This window comes from Grampus griseus (assembly GCF_964374135.1).
Source record: "Grampus griseus genome assembly, chromosome: 9".
NCBI lineage: Eukaryota > Metazoa > Chordata > Mammalia > Artiodactyla > Delphinidae > Grampus > Grampus griseus.
The window spans coordinates 42,744,184-42,765,614 of NC_139003.1; the positions used below are offsets into that span (position 1 = coordinate 42,744,184).

The window sequence follows — 21,431 nt, forward strand, 5'->3', positions numbered from 1 at the left end:
GCCCAAGCACAACAATGACAACCACATTCCCTGGTGTCCCAGACAATCACTATTACACTGTGTGACTTATTCAATTTTCTCAAACAGCTGGAGATGCCCCAGTAAAAAACCCAAACTAATCCTTCAGCTGTCATGAATATATGTAACAGGAACACAAATGTCTTAAGAAGCAATGGCACTACGCTGACTGTCAAAACTTTGGAGGTTTGCTATTATCTACTAATAACACTCTTTATAAAAATAAGTTATTGTAGGGTATATAAAATATATCTAAAGAAAGCTGTTAAAAATGGATGAACCTGAATTTGCCATAGCTTATTTGTAAAGTATAACACAACACATCTTGAAATAGAAAATGCATTGTTTTAAACCTTAAGCCCTTTATTTACTACAATGCAGAACATTTTATTTTTAGACATCAGTGGGTTTTGTTTTGTTGACATGTTCACTTATTCAACTGAAAACAAAAGTCAGGAAAATCACATGGTGACTAGTAGTAAGAGCAAGCATGTAGACCATTCTTTGTATTGATGTTAAATCAACCGATCAGTAAAGCCTTTCTTTCTAATAATTAGGACAAATTCACTGTTGCCAAATAGTGTTGGTCTAGGAATCCTCTAGAAATAAAGGCTTTCATTTAACACATGGAATAGTCACAAAATGGAGATAGCTTACTTTAACTCATTGGATTTGCTCATCCTAAATTGCTGTGAGATTCAGAGAAATGGATATTTTGTCATACGTTGTACAACAGTTTCTTCAAATACCTGCTCATCCTCAATAAAACTAACAAGTCATCCAGACACACCAACATCTCAATGTGGGACACGGAGGTGGACATATCCATCATACACACATACAAAATTAGGAGACTCAAGGAATATGCAAAGATGGCAAGAAATCATTTGATTCTCTGGTTATGCTCTAGTGACAAATATATGTTTCTTGGCAACCAGCCAATCAGTTCTGGAAATAATATCGGACCATGACCCAATAAAGTCTAACAGCCTCTACCCCTTGCTTTACATGCACCATTAGAGCCTGTCGCCAATCACTAGCCATATTTCTCAGGCATACTTTCCTTTCTTTGGAAGCATGAAATGCCCCTAGATAAATTTGCCATTCCAGAAAAACACACTTCCCATTCAACTGCAAATCCTATTCAAATCAAAAATTAATTCAGGCAGGCAGTTTAGATTTCTTAGAAAATTTCTTAAAAATGACAAACGTATGTGATGGTAAAACCATCCAATATGTCTGCATGCTGCCTTATTAAATTAAAAACACCTGGTTTATTTATACAATGTATTCAATGGCTTACAGATTAGGATCCTAGAAACAATACATGTCTTATAGCAAAAAATATACATATAATAATCCACCTATAGTTTCTATAAATGATGAAGTGTTTCTGAATATATCTATATATCTATATATGTACACATATATACTCCGTGTGTGTATTTGCAGAATCAGCACACAAATATCGCAGTCCTTCATTGGCTCTTCCACTTCAGTGTCAAGAACACCAGGTTCAAAGTCTGAAGGAGCGGAACAAAGGTCACCGCTGAGGACAAAGGACTGGCTTGATGCACCTTCCTTTGTGAAGGACCAGGTTTGCTGGACAGTGACAACCAGCAACACACGGCTTATTGCAGGGACCGATCTCATTCCAGTTGTCACAGGTCTTGGCACATCCCGGACCACAGGTATCATACACGGCACCGTGCTTACACTGGGTGGCTGAAAAAGAGGAGGTGACGTAGGTGAGATGTGGGGAAACCATTAGAGCCAGGTTAATTCACCCTCAGCCCCATGCCATTCCCGAAGGCTCATGTCACTGATGGCACTGGTCTCCCCACAGCACAGGTGCAACTCTGCATCCTAACAAAAGAATAACAAACACCCAACACTGCCCAAACACTCTAGAAACCACTTGCACCTAGAAAAACAACATTAAAGATCCACCTGCTGGGCCAGCGAACTTCAAAATAAAATAAAATGAAAAAGCTTTCTTCCCAGATAGGACAAACTATACATTAGTCAAGCCTCAAGGAAATCTATAGGTTATTTAGGTATTGAGAATAGTATGAAAAGTTAACTCCAAATAGTTCTTCCAGCTATTGAGCTGTGATGAATAAAAATAATTTCTGCAACCACCTCGATATTCAAATATACAGAATTACACATACAGGGAAAAAAACCTGCCAAGGGTATTGGAAATGAGTGACATATTTTAATCTAGTGATCATGTGCTGAATTAATCAATTTGAGACAAATTGAGCAAGAGTCGGGTAGGGACCAATGGAGAAAAATTAGATGTGTGACTGGGGAGAGGGAAGTGGCTGGCTGGCTGGTCAGGGAATGTAAAAATGATGATGTAGCAAGTTACTATCTTTGTTAACTTGGAGCTGAAATGATTTTGACAATATTCTGAGACTTCCTGAAATTCATGAATACAGTTGTCAGAAAAAAATACTGCCAACATTCTGGAAGTTTTATGACATGTGGACTTTTCCATCTGAGTTAGTTCCAATGACAATCAAAGGTACAACCCCCTCATTCTCAGGAGTAGGAATGTTGATACTCTAGGGATTTAGAACAGGGAACCAGGCCGCACAGCAGGAGGTGAGCAGCGGGCAAGTGAGCAAAGCTTCATCTGTATTTACAGCCACTCCCCAGCACTCGAATTACTGCCTGAGCTCCGCCTCCTGTCAGATCAGTGGTGAAATTAGATTCTTAAAGGAGCACGATCCTACTGTGAACTGTGCAGGTGAGGGATCTAGGTTGTGAGCTCCTTATGAGAATCTAATGTCTGATGATCTGAGGTGGAGCTGAGGCGGTGATGCTAGCGTTGGGGAGTGGCTGCAAACACAGATTAGCATTAGCAGAGAGGTTTGACTACACGGAGGCCATAATGAATCAATTGCTTGCAGATGCATATCAAAACCCTATCAGAGAGTGGCAAGTGAAAACAAGCTCGGGGCTCCCACCGATTCTGCATTATGGTGAGTTGTATAATTATTTCATTATATATTACAATGTAATAATAATAGAAATAAAGTGCACAATAAACGTAATGTGCTTGAATCATCCCCAAACCATACCCCCTCCCTGCCCCAGTCCATGGAAATACTGTATTCCAGGAAACCAGTCCCTGGAGCCCTAAAGGCTGGGGACCGCTGATTTAGAAGAGTCCTCTTGAAGAACAACAATAACAATCCAGCTTCCAGCCGCACTTGCCTTTGTCTACAGTTGCTGACACACAGCTCCTAGAACACTTGGAAATCTCCAGAGGAGTGATGAGTGTCTTTCGTATGCTGGTAAGGACTGGTGCCTAGGGTCCCTAGATAGCTTCAGGATGGGGGTTGGTTACCAAAGAGACCTAGGCACGATTAGAGGGTTGGAACTTTCGGCCCCATTTCCCAGGGATGGGAAGAGGGATTGGATATTGAATTAATCACGTTCAGCCAGTGATTTAATCAATCATGCCTACATAAGGAAATTTCCATACAAAGCCCTAAATGACTAACGACAGGTTCAGAAAACTTTGAAACTGGCAGACACATTTAGGTGCTGGGATTATGGTGTCCTCACTCCACTGGGACCCTTCTAGACCTTACTCTCTGTACCTCTTCATCTGGCTGTTCATTTGTATCCTTTATAATAAGCCAGTAAGAGCAAATAAGTGTTTTCCAGAGCTCTGTGAGCAATTCTTGTAAATTATTAAGCCTGAGAGGGGAGGGGGTTGTGAGAACACCTCTCTCCCCCGACTTTGTAGCCAAGTGGAGCAGAAGTGAGGGTAACCTAGGGACTCAATACTTGCAGCTGGCATCTGAAGTGAGGCGTCTTGTGGGACTGAGCCCTTAAACCTGTGGAGGCCGATGCTAACTCTGGGCAGTTAGTCTCAAAATTGAATGGAATTTTAGGACACCCTGTTGGTGTCCAGAGTGCTGGAGAACTGGTTGGTGTGAGGAAAAAAAAAACCAACCCACACATGTGGTGTCAGCTTATTGTGAGTAAAAGCAGTTCGTTTCCAGGGCACTGGACTTTTCCTTATTTCCCAACATGCTACTTATCCATTTTAAAGTAGTCCGTCTATGAAACTTACTTCAATTAAGTAAACCGCATGTGCCACTTGTTTTCCGCCTGGATCCTAACTGACACAGTGGATAAGTAAAAATTTACTACTGTTCTTTAAGGCTACTTTCTCTAACGTTACCTCCACCATGTAACTCTAGTATGCTGTTTTGGCTTCTCATAATTTCATTCTATTCCTTAGGCCACTAGGAACCTCCTGGAGCCACTGTCAAGCTCGGTGAATGTCACCACCATTCACCCTATCTTCCCCTCTTTTAGACTCAGTTCCCAACCTTTTCTCCTTCCTCTCTTGTCTGGATAGGATGTCCCTTGACTGTATACTCAGAGCACCTGGCGCCCACCTCTATCCCTGCATTTGCAACAGGAAATTATAATCATCCATTTCCTTGTCCTCTCTTTCTCCAGCTAAATCTAGGCTACTTGAGGGAAGGGCCGTTTTGTTTGTTTTCAGCAGTAGTGTGGTGTTTAACATGTAGAAGGGACTCAGCTGCTGTGTGACTGATGCATTGATAGATGGATGAGTGAGTGAGTGGATCAACTTAATTCTTCTTCTTTAAGTCTCTTAACTTATGCATTTCTGATAATCTTTTGACTTTTCACGGATCCCTTCCAAGTTCTCTTTTTCTCTTTTCAGTGATTAATAGAATATGCTATACATAGACATGCCTAACAATCTGGAAACACCCTAGCTGAATATCACATTCACAGCAAATAATTGTATCCATGTGTTGTTCTATTTTTATGCATCAGTGGTGTTCAAAGCTGGAAATCAGGGTCGACAGAGAACTTCCCAACGCCTGGACTCCCACCCCAGACCAATTAAATTAGGACCTCTGAAGGTAGAACCAGGTTATCAGTATTTTAAAAATAATTTTAAAAATACTCCCCAGCACAGTTAATTTTAATGGGCAGCCGCGTCTGAGAACTGGCCCTGTAAACAACCCTCACATTCATGCTTCGGTCGCTGTAGAGACTCACGCCTTTGCAGCAAAGAAGAGGGCAACGAATATTTCCAAAGTGGAAGTAGGTGCACATTGAAAAGCTCCTGCTGTTTCCCACCTTCCTCCACCTAAAACTCTACTGGAGCTCTTCCCAGTCTCAGCGCACTCATCCTCTCTTATTGATGACTTAGGACATCTGCAGGAGCACCTTAACCCACCTCCCTACTGCCTCTCCTCATCGGCACCCAGCCTTCATTTGCCATGTCTGCTTTCTGACCCCTCTCTTCCAGGAACTTGCTCTATTATTTGTCCTTTTCCATGCACATTAATCTCCTCTGTCTCTATTGGCTCCATCCTCTAAATATTGGAAACATTTTCAGGTCAACACTAATCTTTAGCCAAGTATTCCCTCACCTATCAGACTTCTTACCTCCAGACTTCATAGAAAAGTTCACAGTCATTTTATCCAGTTCCTGTGCCATGAATTACCATTGGTGACCTACCTTCCTCACCCACCATTTTACTGAAGCAGTTCCCGCCGACGTTTTCCACAATGACCATATCCACGGACATAGAGGCAGTCCCCATTCTCACATGATCTCACCACAAAACATTTAGTCTTTTTGTCCATTTTATCTTATGACACTGAAATTTCTAGGTTCTTCTGCTAACTTCTTGCAAACACCTTCTCTCTCGGGCTTATTTACCTGCTCCCTGGCACTAAATGTTCAAATTGCCTCCAAGACTCTTCCCCTGACATTCTCTTCTCTTCTCTTCCCCTTCCTTCTCTTCCTCTCTCTTCCCTTCCCTCTCTTTCTCTCTTCATCAGTTACTACAGTATTAGCTCTAATTTCCAGTCAAAAAGCTCTGAAATTGATTATCATCTGTTTGGATTCTCTTCCCAAACCAATCATTTTCCAAGTCTTAATTCAAACGTCACCTCCTTCAAGTAGCTACCTGGATCTCCCCCAGGATACCCTTCCCTCTTCATCCAACAGCACTTTTCACATTATAGTTATGTTTACTTGTTTTAATCCCCCAATTACTGTGCAGCTGTAGTTCTTAATCAGAGATGCTCACAACAGTCTCCTGAGGATCTTTTAAAAGGTACATATTCCTCAGTCCCTTCCCTAAAGATTTTTGCTCTGTGTCTACAGTGGAGCCTTGGGTAGCTGTAGATTTTAAAGGTTCCAGGGGTCACTACAACAAGCACCCCTGGTTGAACAGAGTGAACCACTGAGTCTGGGACTCCTGAGGGCAGAGTCCTTGTCTTCTATGATGCAAAGTTCTGGCACAGGGCCAGGCACAGAGGAGCAGCTTAATAAATGTCTGTGCCTGTTGGATGATGAGTTCATCTTAATGATGTTCAATCCATCATCCCTGTTCTCAAGCTGGATTACATTTGGCTGGCCTTAAGTTCATTTTCCACTCTGCTGCTTCCAGAATGCCTCTTTCAACTCACTTTACCCTCCAGATACTTTGCTCCCTTTCAGATCTTGCAAAGATCCCTTCTAGTATGACAACTCGGCAGAATTTCCTCTCTCCCACCCATGTTCTTACTTCTCCCTCCTCTCCTATAGACATGCATTCTCCCATGTCTTTTCCTCTCTCTGACCTCTCAATTCTTTCTTCTAATTCCACCACTTAATTTTCTGCTGCTCCTCTGTGACATCTTACCTTTGACTACTGAACACTGAGATTTCCCTCACCATCTACAGGTAGAAATTAAAAGGTTGAAAATGAAGAACTACTAGAAAAAAAAAAAAGGATCTTTTTCATCATCTCCTTTCAATTCAAATTAAATCAACAAACATCTACTGAGTATCTACTATGTGGCAGGCATTCTCTTAGGCCAGGGAATCCAATGTGAATCAGATATCATCTCTGACCTTCAGTCTCAGGAGCCTGGACTTACAACCAAATAGGTGAAGAGGACACATAAACAGATTGTTAATTAAGTGCAAGATGTACACGTTAGACAGTGAGAACAAAGAACAGTGGAGGAATAAGAGAGACATCAACTCAATGTGGAGGGTTGGGTAGGGATCCAGGAAGACTGCAGAGAATAGATCCCACTTAGATCTTAAAAGGTGAGTAGACACTGTCAGTCAGACAATGGCAGGAAGAGTTTCCCAGGCAGAGACAGCACTGAGAGCCAAGGTGGGGGTGGGGGGTAGGGGGTAAGGGGGTGTCAGTAACAACAAGCAGCCATGACCCAATCAGAAATGGGAGGATCCTTGCTTTGTTGGAGGAAGGGAGCATGGGATTTGAGTGGGAGAGTGGGAGGAGACAGAGGCAGAGAAGTGGGCAGGGGCTGTAAGCCTTGAAGAAGAGGAATCTTGCAAGGGTTTTAAATGGGGGGGATGACATGATTAAATTTGCCTTCAAACTGGCACAACTTTTAGAAGATCCTAGAAAGTTAATCCTGACTTGGACCTTGTTTTATTACCCTCTGTGAATCCATTTTTTTCAAACTTATAAAAGGCAAACAATACCTTTTTACAACATAAATGATTTGCATAGGGGCATTTGAAAAGGACTACCAAAGTGGTTAGAGTTAGCAGGTATTTATTCTCAAGGGGGCACATAAGCAGCTACTCTGTAATGCGTGCAAGGATCATTACACGTTACTTTCTGTGGGACCCCCATAAAGGCGCCACGTGTTGACTTTAATAATTCGCTCAATAAGTGTAGATCTGTGCCCTCTGGAACTCACTGTCCCCATATGCCCCTACTGTGCTGAAGGTCACAGTGCTGACCTTACCTCCTAATCCTTTACAGGATCCTTTCCCAGTCAGCCAAGGGAAAGGTGAGTGTGTATAAGCAGAGCAGAGTTGCTGCAGGGCAGGGGCCGGAATCATCTGGAGTTTGTAGAATAAAACAAGGAGGAAACTGCTCACAGAACCCAGCAGACTATCTCATGTGCTGGGGGAACACACACACCACTCTGAATATCCCAGCCCCTTGCCCACTTAGAAAATGTATTCCTCAAAGTGCAGTGACAATTAGTAGTGGCACCCACAGGGAGGCTGGCAGAAAATCTACTAAGGATGGCAAAGTAAGATGCAGGAGCAAGGTCATAGCAAAGTTTCAGAGTCAGAAGGTACCAAGTAACAAGTATCAATGATAAGGATAGAAATTGGAAAGATCTACAGAACAAATATTTCCATAAATTAGTAGATGCTTACATAAATAAATATATATTCATAGGTATATATATTTTTCTACAGTGCACTTGCTTATTTGTGTTCTCATAATAATTAAAAACAGTGGCTATAATGCAAATTGACCTAGGTTTGATTCCTAGCTTTCTTAGTTTCCACCTCTGTGATTTTTAGCAAATTACTGAAATATTCTAAGCCTTAATGTCCTTTACCGTAAAATGTGGGTAACAGAATGTTAACATATAGATGAGAGTGGGGATTAAATAAGATAAAATGTAACACAAAGTTCTAGTATAGTCCTTGGGGCAAAGGAGGTGCTTAGAAAATAGTACACATTAATATAAATGGTCGTTAATGAAACTTTTAGAGACCTTCACAATAGCCCTCTGCACATTGTATTGTATTTAGTAATTCCTGCACTAAACTAGAGTTTCATTAGTCCTCCTTGCCACAGCTAGTGGGCATACACTTCATACGTCATGCTAGTGCTAAAATCCAACCTAGCCTGGGAGATATCACTTGTTCATTCAGAGTTTCTTGCCTGGCTGGTTTCTTATTTGTTCAACTTCCAAGCCTTTTACCCTGGAAAATTTCTCTTCTCAGTATTAAGTGGCCTTAAGTGCTGTCATAAGTCAAAAGATGTGGGAACTAAAAATTAGTAAAGAGTATTCTTATAGTCTTCAGTATTCCAGATGACTCAGAAATGAATCTACTGAGAGATGCTGCATATCTCCGTAAATACTAACTATCAATTTGTGGAAGTTCAATGTGAGTGTGTGTGTGTGTGTGTGTGTGTATAAAAGGTTCCCCTGCAATCAAACATTGACAGAGGTATACTTCACTCAGATGGTTCTGCTAATTTTGAGTGGTAAATGGAACCTTTCAGAAGCCGTATTCCTTTTCCATTAGAAAAGTAATTTTAGCTGCTGAGATTCAGTCCCTGAACTCAGGATCCTGGAGGGGGGAAAATGTAGTCCTCAAATGCATTGGGTGCACTGAACCGGTGTTAAATACAGCCTGGCATCAGGAAGAGAGGGCTCACATGTTCTGTATCTGATATGATCCTCATCACAGCACCATACCTAATAAAATTAATAAAGTTCTGCTGAGCCCCACATTACACCAGGATGAATGGCTGGGGCTTGAGTTCATATATTTTATTCATTTCAAAGCAGAGAAAAGGAGACGGGCATGTTCAAGGTGTGGTGCAAGGACCCAGTCTCTCAAAACCCTGCGCTTCCTATACTACCCCACACTGAGGCACTAGGAGGGAGGTAAGCCAGTTAGTCTCACCTTTCAGGAGCCTCAGCCATACCTTAATATGAGTTATTTTTATCAACTCAATCCTCCTCTGGGAAGACAGCATTGATAGAGAGGCACTCTTGCCGTGGAAAGTGAACTCAGACATAAAGATTGGACTTGGGCTTGCAGAGGAGAGAGCAAAACCAAAAGGGAAGTTCACAAGTAGATAAAAGGGTCTGAGAGCTTTTTAAGGACATGGATTAGTGACTGTGGCAAGGGGTGGCTTGAGGAAGCTTTAGTAACCCCCAAACCCTCGTCGTCCTACTCCCCCAGAGCCACCCAAATAAGCATACAAATTAACTCGGCAGTTTCAGCTCTGGCTGCAGGTCAGAATCTCCTGAGAGGTTTCAAATGATACACAAGGCCAATTAAAGCAGGATATCTCAGCAAGGGGCCCAGGCATAGTTTTCTGGTTTATTTTTTAAGCTCCCAGAGTGGCTCCAATGTCCAGCCAGACTGAGACCCACTGTCTAAGTGAACACGATGTCCATGCACTGAAAATATAGACAAAGGCAATTCTTGAGCCCTCTTCCAACCGGATGACAGCTCCTGCCCTCCACCAGTGAAGACCCTCTAGAGTTAGCAGCGCCATGAACTGCCTTCGTTTCTAATAGCACAGCTAAGGTTTCTAGGATTCCTGTAGAATGTTGCAAACCCCAGTCTCTCCCTACCAGGCAAATCTGGTCCTTTGCAGAAAAACATTTGCCAACCCTTGCAGTAAAAGACAAACATTTAGTCATCTCATCTTCAGGTCTAAATAAGAGCAGCAGTTACTACTGACTGAGTATCTTCTATGAGTTGAGCACTCTTCTAAGATGCTTCACGTACGTATCACTAATGCTTATAACTCTGCAGAGTAGAGATTATTGTACATTTCCAAACTATTTCTAAAATCTCTCTCCTTCCTCCACACACTGCCTCCATCTTAATCCAAGCCACCATCATTTTGTCACCCCAAAGACTGCAATGGCCTCTTGCCTTCAATCTTGCCCTATTCAATGTATTCTCTACACAGCAGTCTCTACACAGGGCGATCTTGCAAAAGCAGAAGGAGGGTTGCTTAAAGCCCGTCAGTGGCTTCCATTCTTCTTGGAATAAAAGCTAGACTCCTTCCCAAGACTTGCAGAGTCCTGCAATCCGGCTCTGCAACTCCACTCTCATCTTGTGCCCCTCTTTCCCCGGCCCTCCGCACTGACTCCCTTCCAGTTTGGGAGCGGCTGTCTTATTCAAATATGTTTCCTGTGCATGGATCTCTTGCCCTGAGTCCCTTGGATCCTTCAGTGCTCGGCTGGAACATCATGCCCACAGAGACGTGCTCCCTCTTCTGCATCTAAGTAGCCACCGACTCCCTCCCCATTTGTTTTCTCTTGCTCTGCCCTATTTGCCCCCTCATCACCCTTACCACACTTAGCAAGTCTCTACCGTGCTTGACTTACTATTTTTGTCTGGCTCTCCCACTGGGCTGCCAGCACCTCAATGACAGGGACCTCACCTCATCTCTTACAGTCACCAAAGTGCCCACAGTGCTTTGTTCAATGCCTAGTACTTAGCCACTTTGTAAGAAACATTTCTGGGATGAACTAAGAAGTCCATTTTATAGATATCAAATAAGCTAATTCACTTGCCTGAGATCAAAGAGCTAGAACGACTATTACAGCAATCTGTCTCTCAGAAGGAAAAGAATGTTCTACTAGTGTTTGTATAACCATTTCTCTCTTTCAAAAAAAAAAAAAATCACACTTATCCTGAAGACCTTAAATGACTGTAATTGCCCCGAATCTCCTTTGCTCCACACATAACCTAAACCACAGCTGTGACTGTCCACGTGCTAAGCACATCCAGCTGGTAGCTTGAGGTTAGGAGGATTTTGCAGCAGTGGAAATCCTTAAATTGTTCAAATGTGCTTGTCACAAAGCATTTCTCTTAAGTGCTTTCTATCCTGCCCAGTGGGAAGCCCCTGTGTTTTATCAAGTTGAAATCCAGCTGGGCCACTGATAAGATTTCTCTCTGGCCAAGGGAGCGTGTGACCATTCACATCATCAAGTCTCTTCTATTGCTATCCTGGGCACTGGAGTGAGTTTCTGATGTTTGGATCGGCCGGGAACTTCTTACCTGCACAGTTCTGCTGAGGCTCCCAGTGGACGCTGATGCCCTCTCTCTGGCAGGCGCGGGTATATGCCAGGAATGACTCGCAGTAACAGTTCTTATGGGCTGGACATTCACACATATCTGTCACGCAGGACCTAAGGGACCCAATAAAAAGAAATGAACATTCAAAAATATCAAATTATCAAATGTCCTAAATGCAGCTTGGAGAAAAGGGGTGGGTGGGTGGATGTCAACCCTTGATTGGACATTAAAGGTTGCTATTTTAGGTTGGAAACCTAAAAATGATATAAAAATTCTGCATGAAACCTTACTGGATACCTCTGAATAATGTGACATCAGGTTCCCTTTCTTTTAGAGCAGGACCGGCCAACAGAACTTTCCGTAATGATGGAAATATTCTATAGTCTCCACTGTCCAAAGTAATAGCCACTAATCATATCTAGCTATTGAGCACTTGGAATGTATCCAGTGTGACTGAAAAACTGAATTTTTTATTTGGCTTAATTTTAATTAATTTAGTTGCAAACAATCACATATGCCTATCGGTTACCACGTTGGGAAGGCAGCTCTTAGAATATAGTCCCTATTCAAGGTGCTGCCATTTTGTGAATAGCTCTGATATATGAATAACAGGTTCTATTACAATATAACCCAAATAGTGACCAACTTGATGAAAGCATTAATCTCACGGCTTTCTGAGGACAAACAATTAGGATTCAATTTTGCAATATCTTAGAATCTTAGTCTTTTGAGGAACACACTGAACCTCGTTCTTTAGAACATGGGGTGACAAATTCCAAACAAAGCAAAACTCTCAGGCCCCTAATTAGACTGAAAGATAAAGGCGACTGAGCCAAGGTTTTTGTTGCTTAAGTTTAAATGTGGAAAAGATGGGCCAGGACGTAAAGAGAACTGAAATGTGTTTTAAATACAGACTAATAAATTTTCAAACATGCTGACCTCGGAGGCATAGTAACAACCTCACACTGGAATATGATATTACAGTTTACAAAGGACTTTCACATGCAGTCTGTCACTGAGTGCTAAATAGGATGTAGCATAGTCCCTGTTTTATAAATGAAAACTTCATTTTACAAATGAACAGATAGGCCCAAAGTCACATTAATAAGTGGCAAAAGAGTGAATTAAATTACGCCTCCCGAGACTAGTGCTCTTTTTGTCATAGCATACCAGCATCCTCGTCTTCATCTTCCAGCAAGTTTACTGTCTAACAATTTTGACTTAACATTTTGTGCAAGATGCTCAAGATTGATAAAATTAGACTATGCTTATTTTTTTCATACCCTGTTCAGCAAAACCTCTTGCTTACAGAATCTAATTTAAGGCTGGAAGCAGAAAAAAATAATATTCAAGATTACAAATAGCACCAATGATCTTGAAAAGTGATCAGGACGTGGTCATCCAATGCTACTATGTGAGCATTTCCTCTGGGTGTGAGACATGTGTACATACCTGATTATAGAGAGTAACCTGCTAGCTCTGGGTGGAGCTGGTGTACTGCCTGCTCTGAACAAGAATTAAGTGGCACAAACCATATTAAAGAATCAGCAGACTCACTGTGTACCCTCAGAGTTATTACATTTCAACACTCAAGGGCACAGCCTTGGAAATTGGGAACTAAACTGGAATAAAAGAGAAATGGGCCTGAAGCCTCAAGAGGGCTTCCATTTCATCCAATGAGAGATCATTTTATGCCTGGTACTTAAGACACAATAATCAGGACAGAAAAACTACTCTCTCTTCTCTCTGTAATAATCAAGGCTGTATTTCTTAATACCTTCTCCACTTGTATTACAGAAAACCTGCGAAATTGTGTTCACCAGCAAAGCCTTTCCAATATTAGACACACATGTTGTGTCTTTAAATTCATGTGGAGCCTCCGGGCTTCCAAGAAGAGCCAAATAAAGGCTGTCCTTAAAACAGCCTCTGAATGTCTGCGTATGAACCCTCCTCAACATCGTTTCCTTTGTTGTTTCGACTTTTATTTCAGACTAACCCACACTGGTCACATTCATGCTCAGACTTCACAGCAACATCTTCAGCTGCCCTGGTCCTACCCTCCAAGCCCGCTTCTGCTTCACATCTGTCAAGCACCCTCTTTCCTGGCCCAGGGCTATGGGTCTCTTGCCCTTGTACTCAGCTCCCACTGACGTGACAAAATTGGGATGGCACCTCGTGGGCCTGGTAAAATGATGGTACTTGTATGGAAAAGATCTCAACAGGAGGAAATGCATCCTCTGCTTTGAAAGAACGTCTAATGCAATTCTGTAAAATTGTGTGGACAGTCAACAAACAGAATTTAACTTGTTTGTGTGAAGGGATTGCTGGCCAATGTTCTCCTTCTTTTTTCTTTATTTATTCCAGTTGTCTTATGAAGCTATTTATACAATTTAAAATAAATTATGGACAGCTAAATCCAATTCACTGAGACTGTTGAGAGAAAATGTTCTAAGCACATACTTAATAATTGCTACGTACACGTACTCTACCCCACCGACAGACTGCTCTGGGCCCTCAGACACAATCAGTTATATAGCTACCCTTTAAAACTAAGGAAGATTTGGGCTTCTTCTATTACTTATTCTATTGCCACTCATGAGAAACAACATTTGAGGGAAAGACGTTTGTCAAAATTAGCCCTTGACTTGAAATATGTCATGTATTTCTAAAGGCTTGAAAGATGTGTTTTGTCATGGAAGTTAAAACTATGTCTTTTTTCACTTGTCAAGTTGATTTTTATGCAAAATTGTGCCCAGGGTTTGTGAGAGAATGGAGAAATAGACAGTGCATACTCTGCTGGAAAAGCGTAAAACTGTTAGCTCTTATGTTGAGCATTTTGCTCTACTCAGCTTTTACATGAATTACCACATTTACTCCACAGAGAAATGGATATGAGGCAGGTCGTATTACTAGCCCACTTAACAGAAAGGGAAACTGAAGCTTGGACATGTTAACAAGTTGCCCAGGGTCACATGGCTGATGACAGACCCGGAACCGCAAAACCAGGACTGAACTTAGGTCTTTCTAATCTCAACACTCATATTCATAACACCACTAGAAGATCTTTCTAGAGAGCAATTTGGCAATACTTCTAAGTAGCCCTAAGAAACGTTCTTATCCTTTGATAGGGAAATTCCACATCTAAGGAAATAGTAACGCATGTGGACAAACACTTTATATACAGGGGTTTCATCACAATGTTGTTAAAATGAAAAAAAAGAAAAGAAAAAGAAATAACCTAAATTGCCTACAATAGGGGCCTGGTTAGATACATTTAGGTGACCACTATGATGAAATATTCTATGGCTATTACAATGCTGTTTAGGAAATATATTTTAAAATGCGAGGAAATGTTCAGGAAGGATTAACTGAAAAAGAGCAAAACTGTTTCAGTCTTGTGTGGTCACACACAGAAAACAAAAATAACTGAAAATAGATATGCCCAAATATTCCTAACAGTCAGCTCAGAGTGGTGGCTCTTGTTATTTTCCTCCATATTTTCTACAATGAACACATACCACCTTTCTAAAAAGATAAAAATCACAGTGTATTTTTTAAACAACAAAAAGAACGACATAGAACATATTAATATTTAAATCCAAATTTAGGAACTAGAGTGAGAAAATAAAGAATGGGAGAAACACAGTTTCTGTTTGTAGATCTTAGTTATTAAATACTTCTCCAGCTAAAATCTTTCCAATCTGTGGATCGGGGGCCTCCTGACATAGGCTGTGATTTGATTCACTTTATGTTGTCCTCAGATTTCCACGTCATTGATCTACTGATGCTTTGAACTTGACATCCAGGCGGATGGAATGGATAACAGAATAATTAGGCATGCTTCTGCTGGTTACAAAGGAATTTATTAAGAGAAAATAAAAGCATCCTCGTATGCCTTTCAAATGTCAGGGAGGGGCAAAGCTACTGCCATTCAATTCCTGTTTATCACACTTAATAATTCAGTGTGAGAAAAATCTAATTAATGACACAGTGGAGTTGAATTTTTATATGTTAATGGAAGATTATGGTCCTTTCCTTAGTCAGTATTCACCGACATCTACATTTATATTCACTTTACAGAATCAGTAGCAGAATGTTATCACTTTCAGGAGTTACTGAGATTTATGGCTTTGGCTTCTCTGCTTTCATGGCATTATTCTGTCTGTAATGTCCTGTTTCATGCTGAGTTCTTGGTCCAAAAACACAGCCACCCATTGCTCCAGAGGGAAAACACAGGTTGCACTGCAATTAAGATTCACAAGGAATGCTCTGCAGGTAAAGGGCACTGGCCTGTGCGGTCCCTTTAAGGCATACTTTCTGTCACAGGAGCTTTTAATTCATGTACCTAGAAATGCTTTTCTGATGTATCCTCCCTGCACTTGGCATCTTTCCTGACAGCAGAGAGGTGCAGGCAGGACTCTTGCTCCGTGGGGTTTGCATAGCTGCATGGTGCAGAGATATGGAAAGAGGACGCCAGGAGCTACTGCAGGGTCCCAGGGAGCTGATGCCGTGCTTGCCAGCACTTTGTCACACCACCTGCCTCCCTTCTCTAACCATTTTATGTACGTGTGCCGTGTGTCACTAAGACCCTTGGAAGGCTTTTCCTCATAGCACCCAGCAGAGTACGAGTATCAGAAGCCATCTGTGGTCCCTTCCCTCCCTGAAATACAACTTATCACAACTTATCTGCAGGGGAGCCCTCCTCATCTCTTTTCCCTCCCTCAAGTTACAACCACTGCCTCCTGCAAAGCTCTAAGAGAGTAGCCACTAGCCACATGAAGCTATTTAAATGGAAATTTAAGTTAACTACGATTAAATACAATTTAAAACTCAGTTCCTCAGTCACACTAGCCACATTTCAAGTGTTCAGTGGCCACATGCGGCTAGTGGCCACCATATTGGACACTTATACCAGTTCCATCACTGCAGAAAGTCCTACTGGTACTGGACAGTGGTACCAAGTATGCAGCTCCATCTATGTTGGGAAACCATCCCTGTCCTCTGCAGAGGGATTTATGGGTGCAGTGAGATTAAGATGAAGTTCACTCCTGATGTCTTACCGGGCACCTACAGAAAAAGTTCAAATTTCTTGGCCTCAAAAAGTCAAGGTCGGGCTTCCCTGGTGGCGCAGTGGTTCAGAGTCTGCCTGCCGATGCAGGGGTCACGGGTTCGTGCCCCGGTCCGGGAAGATCCCACATGCTGCGGAGCGGCTGGGCCCGTGAGCCATGGCCGCTGAGCCTGTGCGTCCGGAGCCTGTGCTCCGCAACGGGAGAGGCCACAACAGTGAGAGGCCCGCGTACCGCAAAAACAAAAACAAAAACAACAACAAAAAAGTCAAGGTCCCTAGCGATCTAGATCATCCCTCTTTCTTCTCCACTCATTCTTTTATCCAGTCACATATGAGTGTCTTATTAACCCTCAGGTTTCCTTCTGCCTTGCTGTTCCTGCCTTGAATGTGCCTCCTTGTCTTTTCCACTGGAAAAGTCAGATGCCTATCCTTTAAGACAGTTCAAATTCCTCCGTGGTGCTCCCTGACTGGCCCAAGAAAAGTTATCCCCTTCCTATTGGGTCTTATCCCCTCCACACCTTTATTCTTGCGCAGACTCTTTGAATCCTAATTACCTCTTTCCCTGTTTCAGGAGGAGGACTGTATCTCGCTCATCCAGCCAAGCACTGTGCCTTGCACACACAGCTCATTAAACATTCAGTGAATCATCAAAAGTGAATGAGAATGGCCTGATAACCTTCACACAGCTTGCACAGGGTCAGACAGTTGGACACTGATATCTGAAGGATATGAATCCATCCTTGCCCCTACTTGCTGGCCACTGCCTAACATGGCCACGGCCACCTAGGAATGAAGCTGCTTCTACAAGAACCTTTCCGCCATCGTTTTCATTTTGAACTTTTTGCACCCCTCTCCTGTATCCCAGAGGATTTCTTTTTAATGAATGGTGGAAAAAAGGATTTGATGAGAGAATTCTGCATTCATGACACATTTTCGGTAAAAGCACATATCCAATATTGTAGGAGCAACCTATAGCTCTTCTTGTTACTAAAAAGGCAAGCCTCCAATGCTGCTAAAATCAAAACATCAAACAACTCTCCGCTTCTTAGCAACAGCATACCAAGTGATTTTCCCTTTGTTTTTTCTGGCATGAGGGCCACCCCTGCCAGAGAGAAGCAAGTGCTCATGACTTTGCTACCCAAACACAGTTTTGAAGACAGATATATGAACCATTGGGAACTCTCCACACTCTGCTTCTGGGGAAACAGAAGGGCAAGCCAGGAGTGACAGCAGCCAGCCCCATCTGGGAGCCAGAGTCGGAGCTCCGGCTTTCCCCTCTGCCACCAGGAAGGGTCTTTGGCTGGGCTATGTTGTTTATTCTGGAGGGCGGCTTTCCTAGGATCAACACCAGAACAAGACCGGAAGATGACTAGAAAACCACCCTGGGGTCATATGGCTTTCCTTGCTCCGTATATCTGGAAAGTTCAGAGAAGCAAGTGAAGGCATCTCAGGCTTGTTAGTGCCTGGGAATCGGCAGGAAAGGCTACGTGAGACAGAGTCCTTGTTAGATGGACAGAGCGTGTTTAGCTACCAAGAGCCTACTTAAAATTTCACGTATACATTAACCCTTGAATTCTGCCTTGACCTCCCTGAGTTACATGGAAGTAACCAGAGGTAGTAGGCACGGTCAGTACCGATGTCACATTATATCTAAGAAAACAACTCCACACATAACTCAGTAGTGGCTACCTCGGTTCTCCTCAATACTATAGTAAATGGGCACCCTTACACTTTCACACACAAAAACCACACTCTGACCTAAAAAACAGGGCCCAAAGATTCAATACTGTGAACTATGAGATTGCTTTATTTAGTTGTCAATGAGAGTGTGGGGCAAACTTGCAGAGCCAGCCAGTAGGGACTCCCTGCTGCCCCCCTGCAGAACCTTCCTGGGCTAGCCACCGTTTGGCACTACCGTGGCTTAACTACGGGCGTGAATAACCGAAAGCAAATATTGGCTTAAATATTGGTTCCAGGTGGCCTGGGGTTGCCAGGCCAGTACAGCAAGGTCAGGCGTTTCTGGATGGGCTTGTGCATTTCATGAACTCTATCCTAGGAGACAGGGCAGGAGACTCTGGGAGGCCAGCTGTTTCTCTGGTTGTGGATCCTGAATTTATCTGCAGTCCAGCTTTCACCACCACCAAAACACACACACACACACACACACACACACACACACACACACGCGCGTTAGACCCTGAGCCCACTCCTTAGTGTGAAGAATGAATTCATTGAGCTCTGTTTGTTCCAGAGAGAGGCACGGAGATGAAGAGAGAGGCACCGTACCGAGAAGGGGAAATCGTACAGATACGAAAAACCAAACTCTTAATGATGTAATAATGCCTGCTATAACGGGCAGGCAGCTAGAGCAATGGGCATCTAGAGCAACTAATTTCACAGGGGCAGGCAGGGTGTCCAGAGGTTTCACAGAGTAGGAGAGACGCAGGAACTGGGTCTTGAAGGATCTGTGGAATCATGTTTGGTTAGAGAATGAAGAAAAGGAAATTCCAGGCAAAAAGAGGGGCCCCAGGAAAAGCCCAGAGTTTCCAGTTACTCTAGAGGTAATAGCCACGGTCAGAAGGCATACCCATGTCACATTACACCTAAGAAAACAATTCCAAGCATAACTCGGCAGCGGCTACCTCGGTTCTCCTCAACACTATAAGGGCACAGGGTTTTCAGAGTAAAAGCCCAAGTCACCAGATCTGAGATTTGACAATCATGTGACCCAAACTCCAGTGTTAAAAGGCAAAACAAAAAGTCCCTGACAGGCAGTCATAGAGCTGCTCCTGAAGACCTCGTTCCTCACAGAATAGCCTGGCAGGTCTACTGTTAAGGCATTTCTTTCTTTTAGCCATTCCAATTGTCATCATCTCCAACCTTAACTCCTCGGTGTGACCCCTGGTGCCACACAGACTCCGTGAGTGTGCTGGTGCCCATGCTGACTCTTCCACTATCTTCCTGAGCTCCCCACTCAGCCCCGTGTGTTTTCATCTTCTCGCCTTCAGTGTCCTTCCCTCTGTAACTGCTCTCTTCCTGCCTTGACGAGAATAAAAATCCAACTACCAAAATGACAGGGAAATAACCTACCAAACCATTTTGATAATTATTCACAAGGAACCCCTTTGATTGCCTGGACTCTGTTTCTGTCGTGTACACACGGCCTACTTATACGTACTTCCAACCTAAAACCTAGGGACGCTACATTTGCACCAATTATACATTCTGCAGACACTGAAAAATACTGATTGCTTTAATCCTCATAACACTCCCTAGGAGGCAAATGCCATGACCTACATGGCAGAAACTAGCGCGTTGCATAAGAGTTCCAGAAATGGGCATCAGCCTCGGACACCCTTCTAAAGCGAGTGATTGTTTTGGTGGAATAAGAGGTATCTGTGGACACAGAGATCTCCTTGAAAGAGTAGCAATGCTTATGATTTTCCTTAGATGCCAATTTTAACAGGAGTCCCTCACACTTGCTTTGAACAGAGACCAAATGACCATCATGCATGTTCTGGAACCTAAAATGTTTTCTCCCTTGATAAGGCCATATATCAGATAGGTGGAAACTACGATTCCTATGCCCATAGTTAAGTTTTCTTGTGTCTTAGGGTCGGGGAAGGTGTGTGTACCATTCTATTTGCCCCACACCCAGGCACTACAACTTTAAAGGGGCCAAAGCCAAAGACTCTATACACACTAACATGGTTGGAAATACTCCTCTTAGGAAAGATGAGCTACCTTTGCTTGAGTATGAAACACTGGCTCCACGAAGGGAAAAGCTGATGAACAGACATTTGCTGAGTTGTCACTCATTATTTCAGTTTGGGCAAAGATGTCTCACACTCATCAGAGGAGAGAGGAAGCCTGGTCACTACCCCCCTCTAGTGGCCAAGAGTTAGAGAATCGAGTAACTGTAATTCTTACTCCAGCATTTGCTTCTTACCCTTCACTTTTCCGGGGGAGGCTGGCTGATGAAAGAGAACATAAAAATGGCTGCTTGTCAGAAAATCAATAACTTGTCTCTTAAACACGTTCAATCCATCACTGTCACGCTCACTGTAAAACGATCGTAAGGCTGGTTGGTGGACTAAATCCCTGCCTAATCATGGATGCCTACGCGGGGTACCTGCGCTGCGTGGGGAGGGGGTGGGGTATTGGAGGTGCACCCTGCCAGGAGGGCAAGCGAGGTGGATCGTCAACGGTAACAGACCAGAAGCTTTTCCATTTTTTGTAACATCTCATGTTATGCACTGCATCTAGCTTCACATACTTTTGTTTTTACAAAAAAATCTCAAGCACAAAAGAGTACCAGACCTTTCACGTGAGCAGGAGAGAAACTCTCTCCCGCATCTGAGGCGGTAACACAATCTGAGGCCGAAGATGCCATGGTGATGCCAATATTCATCCTCGTTCCTACCTCTTCATTATTAAAAAAGCAGGTCCCTACAGTACCAGTATTCATGACTATGTCTAAACGTGGGCTAAAACTAGGTGATATTCATACGTGGAAAGACCCTGCAGGAACAAGAGGGGACTCTTTACTCAGAAAATCTCAATATCTCTTCTTTGGGGTGACCCGCCTCATCATACTTCTCCCCCGACACAGATACACATCATCTTTGAAACTGTTCCATTCAACTTGACCAACACTAGTTGAGTGCCTGCTGTGTACAAAGCAACCCTGCTCTACATTTGAGACATTCACGGTGTGGTGAGGCG

General features: G+C 43.0%; 1 protein-coding gene across 2 annotated transcripts in view; it reads right to left on the bottom strand.

The window, feature by feature from the left end:
• Positions 1 to 385: 385 nt before the first annotated feature.
• The window catches only part of BMPER (BMP binding endothelial regulator), a gene marked incomplete at its 5' end in the record, with an annotated part of 262,209 nt that continues 241,163 nt past the window's right edge, over positions 386 to 21,431 (bottom strand). For both annotated transcript variants that reach the window (XM_082662032.1, XM_082662031.1), the window contains 2 exons: positions 386 to 1,743; positions 11,621 to 11,751. In XM_082662032.1, the coding sequence (XP_082518158.1) occupies positions 1,562 to 1,743; positions 11,621 to 11,751 (313 nt within the window). In that variant the 3' untranslated portion in view covers positions 386 to 1,561. The remainder of the gene's footprint in view (positions 1,744 to 11,620; positions 11,752 to 21,431) is intronic.